Below are 9,695 nucleotides of genomic sequence, written 5' to 3' on the forward strand. Positions count from 1 at the left end.
ATATATTTCATTTTTGGATTAATTCATTTAAGTTGAAGCTAAAATGGGTGCTGGATTTTTGTTCCAGATCAAGTAGGTTTGCCAGGCTTCAAGGTATTAAATGTGTCATTGCTGGGAAGAATCTTTATTTGAGATTCACCCACCGTACTGGCGATGCATGGTACCAAAGGGTGTCCAAAACGTTTTGGATTTCCTTCAAATTGATTTCCCTGACATGGATGTGTCATTGGCATCTCTGGTGAGTATCATTTCCATGAATATATACTTCTTCATTTTCGTCTTTTGAGCTAGAACATTGAACTCTTATGCAAAGGTGAAAAAGCAGGACCTTGAGTTTGACCATGGCTACTGTTACTGCAATAGTCAAATCCGAATATTTTATATTTCTGCAGATAAGACACCCAGTTCTTTTACATATATATATATATATTATGTTTTCTGTTTCACTGCCTGAAACGGCATCGTTCCATTCCTTTTAAAAAAAATTTAAAATGATGAAGAATAAAGTAACTTTAGAAAACTTATATAAATAATTTAGCTTTAAAAATTTTTGTTATGGAATGAAATAATATAATATTTAGCGGAGTATTTAACGACTAAATATTAAAACAAAAAGCATATATAACTTTTTGCCATTAAGTAGATGAAAAAGGAATGTCGTCAGAACACGTTATCTTCCATAATCTTCACACCAATCCAACCTTTCTTTCTTTATCTGCTAAGAGTAAAAAATAGCTGACAGCGGCGGCGTTGGTAATGACGGCCACCAGCGATCCGAACCCCGAAGTTTCCGACGAGCAGCAAAAACGATCGGAGATATACACATATGAAGCTCCCTGGTACATCTACGCTATGAATTGGAGCGTCCGCCGCGACAAAAAGTACCGACTCGCCATCGCCAGCCTCCTCGAGCAATACCCTAACCGTCTCCAGATTGTTCAACTCGACGACTCCAATGGCGAAATCCGGTCGGATCCCAACCTCTCCTTCGACCATCCCTATCCCGCTACTAAGACCATCTTCATTCCCGACAAGGATTGCCAGAAACCCGATCTTCTCGCTACCTCCTCCGATTTTCTCCGCATATGGCGGATCTCGGATGACGGTTCCCGCGTTGACCTCAAATCGCTCCTTAATGGCAATAAGAACAGTGAATTTTGCGGTCCTCTTACGTCTTTCGACTGGAACGAGGCGGAGCCGAAACGAATCGGGACTTCCTCCATTGATACGACTTGCACTATTTGGGATATCGAGAAGGAAACAGTGGATACCCAGTTAATTGCCCACGATAAGGAGGTTTACGACATCGCTTGGGGCGGAGTTGGGGTTTTCGCTTCCGTCTCAGCCGACGGTTCCGTTAGGGTTTTCGATTTACGCGACAAGGAACATTCGACGATCATCTACGAGAGTTCGGAGCCGGACGCGCCGCTGGTGCGGTTGGGGTGGAACAAGCAGGACCCCAGATATATGGCGACCATTATAATGGATAGTGCCAAGGTGGTTGTTTTGGATATCCGTTTCCCGACGTTGCCGGTGGTTGAGTTGCGGAGACACCAGGCGAGCGTCAATGCCGTCGCTTGGGCTCCCCATAGTTCCTGCCACATTTGCACTGCCGGCGATGATTCTCAGGCGTTGATTTGGGATTTGTCTTCGATGGGTCAGCCTGTTGAAGGTGGGCTTGACCCTATTCTTGCATACACAGCTGGGGCCGAAATTGAACAGTTGCAATGGTCGTCGTCTCAGCCTGATTGGGTGGCCATTGCCTTCTCCACTAAGCTTCAGATTCTAAGGGTATGAATTGCAGTGTGAAGTTAGGTTTTTCTGTTTGTTTTGACATTAACCAACATGCTTGCTTGATCTTCCATTTGAGTTAAGAATCGAGTTTCACTTCTGAATTCAAACTCGATTTAAAATTGACTGAACTGCAAGTTTTCATTTCACAAAATATTTTGCAACTTAAATACAAATCTCTACGTAAAAACAGCCGGCATTTGATACAACGTCGATAAGAAAAACAACATTCCACCATTTTTTGATATTTAAAAGGGTAAACTATAAAAATAGTCACTTTTATTTGTCTCATGTTACATTTTAGTCACTTTTGTTTAAAATATTACGTTTTAGTCACTTATATTATTATTTTGTTACGAAGTGATCACTTTTTTGTTAAGTTCTATTATCTCCCTAACTGTAATCTTACGTGACAGTCCAACTAGATATTATTGAATCATTAATATATTTACGCATGTATCACATTACAAAAATAAAATTTTAAATACTTATACCTAATAAAACATGTATCTCATTACAATAATAATTATTTTCTAAATAACATATTGTTTTATAATTTCATTTCTTATTTAATATTTTAATTTAATTTTAATAATGCATACTTTATCTTGATAAAGTATGTATTAGCAGATTCAAGAATATCTAGTTAGATTGCCACGTAAGATTATCATTAGGAGATAATAAAATTTAATGGAAGAGTAATCACTTCGTAGTAAAATAATAACATAAGTGATTAAAATTTAATATTTCAAACATAAATGATTAAAATATAACATGAAACAAATAAAAAACTATTTTATAGTTTACCCTATTTAAAATTAACATAACATTACCTTTTAAATGTGTACAATATTCGACCCAAACATCGAATCAAAATAACAAAATATTTTATTTTTACTACATTTTCAGTTATCAAATATATATATTTTAATTTTATAATTTCTTCTACTACATTCTTCACAATTTTCTCAATATCTTTATAACACAAAATTACTAAAATATATCAGAATTTATACGAACAAGGATTTAACATATCAGTGTTGTATTATTATTATTTTCAGCAAGTACTGCTTATTCAAGTACATAATACCATGCGCCATTATCAAAGTAGCCACAACACCACTCACCGTTTAGGGTTTAAGGGGGGTTCTCTGTCACTGGTATTACATTCACGACCGACAATCCATATGCAAACAGCGATTTAAATTCCCTGCGAGAAACTCTTAACAACCCAAGCACGCTAGAACAAATGAAATCAAAGTAAAGAACACGGAAGCAATACGCACCAAGCTCTAGAGAAAATTTTAGTTTGTCACCACCTGCACCCTCTCCGTCATTTGGGTGTTAAAGATCACGACACATGAAGTAGGCATTTGGGTTGCTGCGTATCTACAAGATTTCAATGGAAAAGAGCCATCGCATTCATTCTCTAAAGCACTTTAAGGAGAGTTAAATGAAGCCTTTTCTTGCTTGGTTTTCAGAAAACTCAACCATCTTGCTTTTCTCCCTACTCCGATCCAAAATGAGGTCATTATTGGTATGAAGTATGAACAAAACTGACTCAGTTGCCTTGTACGTGTCAAGGTTATCGTCGTTGTCCTTCAGCTAAGCTAAGCTAAGCTGGAAGCACATTATATTCACATTCCCAACTTCCATTTATGTAGCTTGTTATGGTGTCTTCCACTAAATCTTCGAAGATGGCTTCACCAATCTCAACACCAATATAACCAGTGTCATGTTGAAGGTCCATCCATGTTCCAGTCTTAGCCAGGTCTTTTCGGACTATCAGGTCCAGAGTACAAGGCAATGGAGTTGGGAGCAAATGCCAATAAACTCCCTCCCAGACTTCTTGAATTGTATTTTTCATGTTTGGGATAGGACGAATATTGGGTTTAACAAATGAAACACTAGGGGAACCAAAATAGTACTCACAAACCTCTCTGACTACTTCGTTAATGCAATCAAAGAGCAGTTTTTGGTCTTGACAAAGCTGGTTGGGCAAGTATTCCACCTCGTCAACCAACAATGGGTCGATAAGCAGGTCTGAAGAAAGTGACCGGATATAGACTTTGTCCCAGCTGAAACTTGAGGCTTGCAGCACTGCCTTTATGTGCTCAAATATTGATTCCTTATCAGCCATACAAGTTTTAATTCGATTGCTCTGATTTGTGGCCAAAGAGTCATGTTCTTCGAATCGAATTCTTAATGGTTGAATGGATGTTTCGCCTGAAGATTGGTGAGCAACTTGGCATTAGGAAAAAACACTGTGGCTGAACAAACTTCAAAGCAAAAGCCAAATGTGAAATAAACAAAAGACTTCTCTCATATTCCTACCGGAATAAGTTCTGATGCTTGCGGGGCTGATAAGATCATCTGCGAATATTGAGTCAAGAACAGATACGGGGCTTGAGCGCTCTGGTATATCAGTAACACTCTCCAAATGTTCAACCTTTTTCATGACTGATGAGTCTGATGGAGATGATAATGGAGAAAAAGGCTGTTGGTCCACTTCCGATGAATCCTGGAGGAGAAAAAAAAAAAAAGGTTGGATGAGACATCACATATACAATGCAGACAACAAAATGGAATAATCGCATGATACGCAGAAGAGCGTCATTTTCTCTTATGGTGATTTTAGCTTTGCCTTCAAAATAATAATACAAAATTGAGACATCTGGCGTCCGATATCTCTCAGTTTTTTCTAGGAAGATGTGAGACCTAATTGAAAGGCATAAGCAGCCGGTATTCAATCATTCTGAACTTCTTAATGACATCAAATCTACATATCAGCAAACAACATTACCATACCTGTTTCAAGTACCAAGGATTTTGTTTTTCATCACAAACTTCATATATATCAACATTTTTATCATCTGTGATAATTGAAGAGTCGCTCGTCTCTGAAGAAATATCCAGTGACTTGCTTCCTTCATGAACCATCATTTCAGTAGCTTTAACAATACTCACAGACTCTGCATATGAAGGTTAAATATTAATAAACCTGGGATATTCATGATTATCATCATAAATTAAACAAATGCAAAATTGTACCTTTGGAACTCAATTCATCTTTTATAGAACAAAAAATTGGATCCTCTTTGTCATTATTCACACTAGTGTCAAGGTTGTTTGAAATTGCATTATCGCTTTCAACTTCATCATCGCTTTTGTTTTCAGAAATGCAAAGCTGGCCATCGGTCTTCTCTGCCCTCATCCTTAGAAGGCTGACAAACCGATCATTTTCACTCACCATTTGCAATTTGTCCGAGCCTGCAAATCTCATCTGCGCAGTTGTAAAACTATGCTCCAAGTTCCGACCAGGGCTGCCGACAGGGGATGTATTATACTCAGGAAGAGAAAGAATCCTACCTAAGGTTTTTGGAACCTGTGTACTCAAAAGATCCTCATTTTGATCCTCGTTTGTTAGCAGATCAGAGAGATGTTTCTTGGCCTCGATATAGATGTTCGAGACCCTTTTCATGGAAAAATCAATAGTCTCATATTCCGTGCTTAGTTCGGAGCCCTTTAGCTTGCTTGTTTTTTCTCCTTTTGCAACATCAATGGAAGGTCTGCCAATTCTTACAATAAAGAATTGGTCTTTTGTTGGAGAATTCATCCCAAAATATTCCTTAACTCTGCCACTGTCCTCTGAATTTTGTTGCTCAGCTGGAAATTTTTCAGATATACCATTTGTGGGGATTCTTTGTTGGTCTCTTCCCATGGCATGTTTCAACTTTCTTTTTATCTCAGCAAGAAAAAAGTGGGAACCAACTTTCTCATTTGGCTCCCGATGACTGATAATGTACTGAGAATCTGAAGGTGAGTCAAGGCTGCTTCCAGTTTCAGGAGTTTGCAAGCATGTTGACCCAGGCTTCAAAACTACAATTTTATTTGAAGCTTGAGAAGCCTTATTTCCATCTGAAAGTTCTCTTTCCTGAGATTTCAGTTTTCTTCTAAAGAAATTACGCTGCTTTCTATTAACAGGCTCATTGCGTTGTCTTAAACCAGTGGATTCCATGTCTGAAAAGTTTGATTCAGCAAGAGGCTTAGACTCTTCATCCTTTAAATGAGCATCTGGCAAGTCTTGAACGTATTTCAACAAGTTCAGATCAGGTAAAAGTTTCAAAAACAATTCCTCATCTAAACTTGAAATGGGTAGTGCATCCATGACTCCGTTCGAGGCTAGGAGTTCCCCATCTTCTGTAAGTTGGTTCCCAATAAGAAACTTCTGACTCACTAAGACCTTGATTGCCTCATTCAAACTTTCTTCAGAACCATAGCTCTTCGGATTTTGCTCAAGCTGGTCATGATTCATGCAATTGACTCTTTTCTGATGGATTTTCCGGAAAAACTCTTCCATTAGATTATCCATATCGAGATTGCTTGTAGTTTGTTGCTCTGGTTTATGCTGCCTAGATCTTTCCGGTACCAAGTTCTCAGCAACATCCATATGAAGACTGCTACTGGAACTTTTCTTGCAAGTTTTGTTTTTTCTGTTCCAATTTTTCCTTCCATTGCCTCCTTCCCCAGAATAGAACTGTTTCACTTCAACTTCACTATTACTTGCTTCTTTCTTTGCAACCTCTCCAGACATTTCCTCTTCTAGGAGTTTCTTCACACTTGGCTTACATGCATCAATAACTGTTCTTTCCTTTTCACCATCCTGAAAAACTTGGTAATATCAATAATAAATGAAAAGCCTTTTCCATTTCTGTTATCTTAAGCTCATCTACCCATCTAATGAACAATGTTACTTGGAATTGTGTCAAATTCGGATGTGTTTAACTCAGTTGTTTTCAATTTTCAAGTTTTTCTATGTATATTTAGGGTCCTTGGAGGGTCATATCCCAATACCCATATCTAGGTATGCATACATGGGCACTTCAAGAAAATGAAGAGTTGGTGCAACATAACTAATGAATATATTAGAATTCTCAAAATTATGTTGGATTTGGGTTAAATTTCCAAAGCTTACAAGTGATCTGGGACAATCTTCAGCGGAACTAGTCAACGTTTCAGGTTTATTTCTTGTATTTGGAGCACCTGCAAAGTTAAAGAGAAAATGCAGCATTAAGTAGTGCTTAAAACTCTATAAAAGAAAAAACAAAAACAAGTAGTGCTTAAAACAATACAGAACAAGAAATCAAACCGAATTAACTACAAAGAATAAGAATTCTCATAGCAGGTTTCTGTTCATTTGGATAAATAATGATTTATTGTTTAAAACCAATGCTACCGAAAAACACATTTCCGATTAATGATATAAACAGGCCAAATTATATCTTAATGCTATAAGGACAACCCAAAAGACCGTTTATTATTACTTGCAACTTTAAATAGAGCTTCCATGGAAATGTTTCAAAGTTACTTAAAAGAACTTACCAACTGCATTTCTGTCCCCGCGCCTTCTATCAGAAAGCAGTCTGCGAGTTGATCGACTATGGCGGAAGTCAAGCATACTAATCAAGCCCCACATACAGCCCAACTGATCCTTTTCGTATCGTAGAGAACAACTATTTGATCTTTTGGCCATGATTAATGTGGTTCTTATTCAGATTAGAATGCTTTGGCAATTGAAAATTTCGGTTGAAAGGTAATTTGGAATCTGCTAAAACAGATAGAAATCATGAAATTGCAGAAACATAGATTACGTCAGTAATAAGGGAACTGCAGAAACATTAACATTGCCTGATTCAGTATCGATGAACAATAAGCAAAATAGGTTCTTTATGCATCTTCCTACGATAAAAGTCTATTTAGCTGAAGGTTTCACAGAAGAAAATAAGCTAGCCAAGTGGTGAACCAGAGTTTTTCATTCTACTATCCTTAAGAGTTGGCATCTAACAACAAACATCAGCATCAGCAACCGGTTCCCTTATTTTCAATCCATGAACCAAAGCTTAACCAAGTTGGTTCCTACAACTATTTTTAAGAGTTGACAAGACTCAGAAATACCAGCATCCAGAACTGGTTCCCTTATTTCCCACCTATGAAACAGAGTTGGCATCTCTAACAGAGCTTCCTTTGTGTGTGTTCGTGTGTACACAAAATCAAGTGGTAAAGAATCTTGTCGGCAAGAACTGGAAACAGACACTCTAAAATCGGGTCAGTCCAAATCTAATATGATCATGAGAGACTGTTGACATTAATGATGACGATGGTGATGATGCAGAACCAGACATTTCTCTTGACAGATCAGCTTTAAAATTCATCAACTCTTAATTTTCCTACTACACATTGCGTAAGCCTTTATGATACTCATAAGTCTCTTATCTACCACATGCACCACCTAAATCCTAGTCCAGCAGTTTTATACAAAACTTTACTTAAAAAAACAACATCCAATAGGTCTGAAGTTCAAATTCAAATACAAATTCATATTTATGTTCTTTACCCTGTCCCAGCATAAGTATGTACCTAAAATCAAGTTTTAAATACAAGGTTGATTTGAACTAGAATTTTAGCTCTGTTCGTTTGTGCAATCATTTAAAAAAAATTTGACATCCAGCAATTATGAAATCCAGATCTAACTAGATTACATCCAATGTAAAAAAAGAAGAAGTCATGATTGATTTGATGAGGGAAAAGATGAAAGAAATGCATGTGCCTGAAACAAAGAGTTCCTTAAAATTCAAAACCATCAAGAACTAGGAGATTGCTTCAGTCAAAATGTAGTTGGATTATGTTACCATTAAAAGCAAAAAAAATTCCCAACAGTCCAATTTCAACAACTCAAGTTTTACCAAGAAACTTAAACCACAAGTTCCATAGTCAAAAAACTTTGGATGCCAAAGGAATCAAAGCTTTCTTTTTTTGACTCTACAAGCCCTAAACCAGAGCCTCAAAATCCTCGATAACAGACCAGAGAAGTGTTACCTTTTCTCCTTGGATCTTCACTTCAACGAAAAGATCAATTGCATTTCAAGCATTCACATTGATTACCCCTTAAGAATTCATTTCCCAGCTCTTATGTCAGCAAAGAACCATGCAAAATTATAAACGTGGGAAGTGATCAACGCCTTGAACCTCCTCGAAGATGTGCCTCTGCATGGCCTAAAGTTGGATTCGGCATATCAACAAACACAAAAAATGTATATTATAGAAAACCCAGAACAATATTTATGAACAACGATGGAATTGAAGTCCTGAAAAGACTGAACAGTTTGTTTTATCCAATTTCAGTGACAAGCTCTCCATGAATGCCATATCTGAAACTATTACATCAAACAAACAAACTCCCACTTCTTCGATGAATAACAACCGAGAATCAAGCTTTCTATAAACACCCAAAAGAGTTTGAAAATTTGGATGGAAAACAATTGAATACAAGGGAAGTGGGGAGATTCAATCAGAAGCAAAAGCTTTAGTTCCAATCACCCACCATGAAAAAAAGAAAGGAAAAGATCCAAAAGATGGAAAATTCTTTTCATGGGGATAACATATTTTGACAAGAGAAAAGGAAAGAAGAAGCTTTATTTGGAACCGACCCATGATTCTTAATGAAGAAAACTGAAAGGGGAAGGCATTTGAGAGTGAGAAAAATAAGAAAGAAGTAAATAGAAGAAAGAAAAATGGGAAAGTTGAAGGAAAAAAAAAAAAAGCACAATAAGCTTACATTACACAGTGAAGAGATGGAAAGAGAGACAGAGAGAGCATAGCGGAAGTAAGAAGTTCTTATAATTGGAAGAGAATACGTGACAGTTGGGGTTACGTTTGATTGAATTGGACCCCACTGTCTTATTCATTACACGTGTGCACTGTTTGGATTATATGTGATGATACGTATTCGGAGCTCTATATATTACATATTTTCATTAAAATTTTACCAATTGATACCAATTCGCATGCATAATTTTTCTTAAAATAAAAATATTAAATTGAATTTTTTTTTTGTAATTTTCCTT

The 9,695-nt window shown here is 36.9% G+C and overlaps 2 protein-coding genes across 4 annotated transcripts; one reads left to right on the forward strand and one right to left on the reverse strand.

Moving 5' to 3' along the window:
• Positions 1–558: 558 nt before the first annotated feature.
• LOC108484276 (WD repeat-containing protein LWD1-like) lies at positions 559–1,967 on the forward strand. Its single transcript, XM_017788008.2, has one exon. The coding sequence runs from the start codon at positions 757–759 to the stop codon at positions 1,795–1,797; it is 1,041 nt and encodes a 346-aa protein (XP_017643497.1). The 5' UTR covers positions 559–756; the 3' UTR covers positions 1,798–1,967.
• Positions 1,968–2,816: 849 nt separating this feature from the next.
• Positions 2,817–9,452, reverse strand: LOC108486290 (uncharacterized). Of its 3 annotated transcripts, XR_008280101.1 has the most exons (9): positions 9,407–9,452; positions 8,668–8,844; positions 7,174–7,396; positions 6,767–6,834; positions 4,843–6,454; positions 4,600–4,763; positions 4,126–4,312; positions 3,078–4,017; positions 2,817–3,001 (listed from the first exon to the last, which is right to left on the reverse strand). XR_008280101.1 is itself a non-coding variant. In XM_017790261.2 (8 exons), the coding sequence occupies exons 3-8, from the start codon at positions 7,322–7,324 to the stop codon at positions 3,407–3,409; spliced, it is 2,793 nt and encodes a 930-aa protein (XP_017645750.1). In that variant the 5' UTR covers positions 7,325–7,396; positions 8,668–8,844; positions 9,407–9,452; the 3' UTR covers positions 2,817–3,406. The 3 variants fall into 3 exon arrangements, 2 of the variants coding, with proteins under 2 accessions (XP_017645750.1, XP_052881689.1); XM_017790261.2 differs by having other exon boundaries at positions 2,817–4,017; XM_053025729.1 differs by lacking the exon at positions 8,668–8,844 and having other exon boundaries at positions 2,817–4,017; positions 9,407–9,436.
• Between the last annotated feature and the right edge of the window lie 243 nt (positions 9,453–9,695).

This window comes from Gossypium arboreum, chromosome 3 (assembly GCF_025698485.1).
Source record: "Gossypium arboreum isolate Shixiya-1 chromosome 3, ASM2569848v2, whole genome shotgun sequence".
Classification (NCBI taxonomy): Eukaryota; Viridiplantae; Streptophyta; class Magnoliopsida; order Malvales; family Malvaceae; genus Gossypium; species Gossypium arboreum.

What these genes read in the sequence shown, in the direction of transcription:
- LOC108486290 (XM_017790261.2), bottom strand. Translation starts at nt 7,324, where the DNA reads ATGGCCAAAAGATCAAATAGTTGTTCTCTACGATACGAAAAGGATCAG. An exon ending in AAGATTGTCCCAGATCACTT is followed by an intron (nt 6,455 to 6,766) that starts GTAAGCTTTGGA and finishes CAAGTTTTTCAG; the next exon opens with GATGGTGAAAAGGAAAGAAC. An exon ending in AAGCATCAGAACTTATTCCG is followed by an intron (nt 4,018 to 4,125) that starts GTAGGAATATGA and finishes ACCAATCTTCAG; the next exon opens with GCGAAACATCCATTCAACCA.
- LOC108484276 (XM_017788008.2), top strand. Translation starts at nt 757, where the DNA reads ATGACGGCCACCAGCGATCCGAACCCCGAAGTTTCCGACGAGCAGCAA.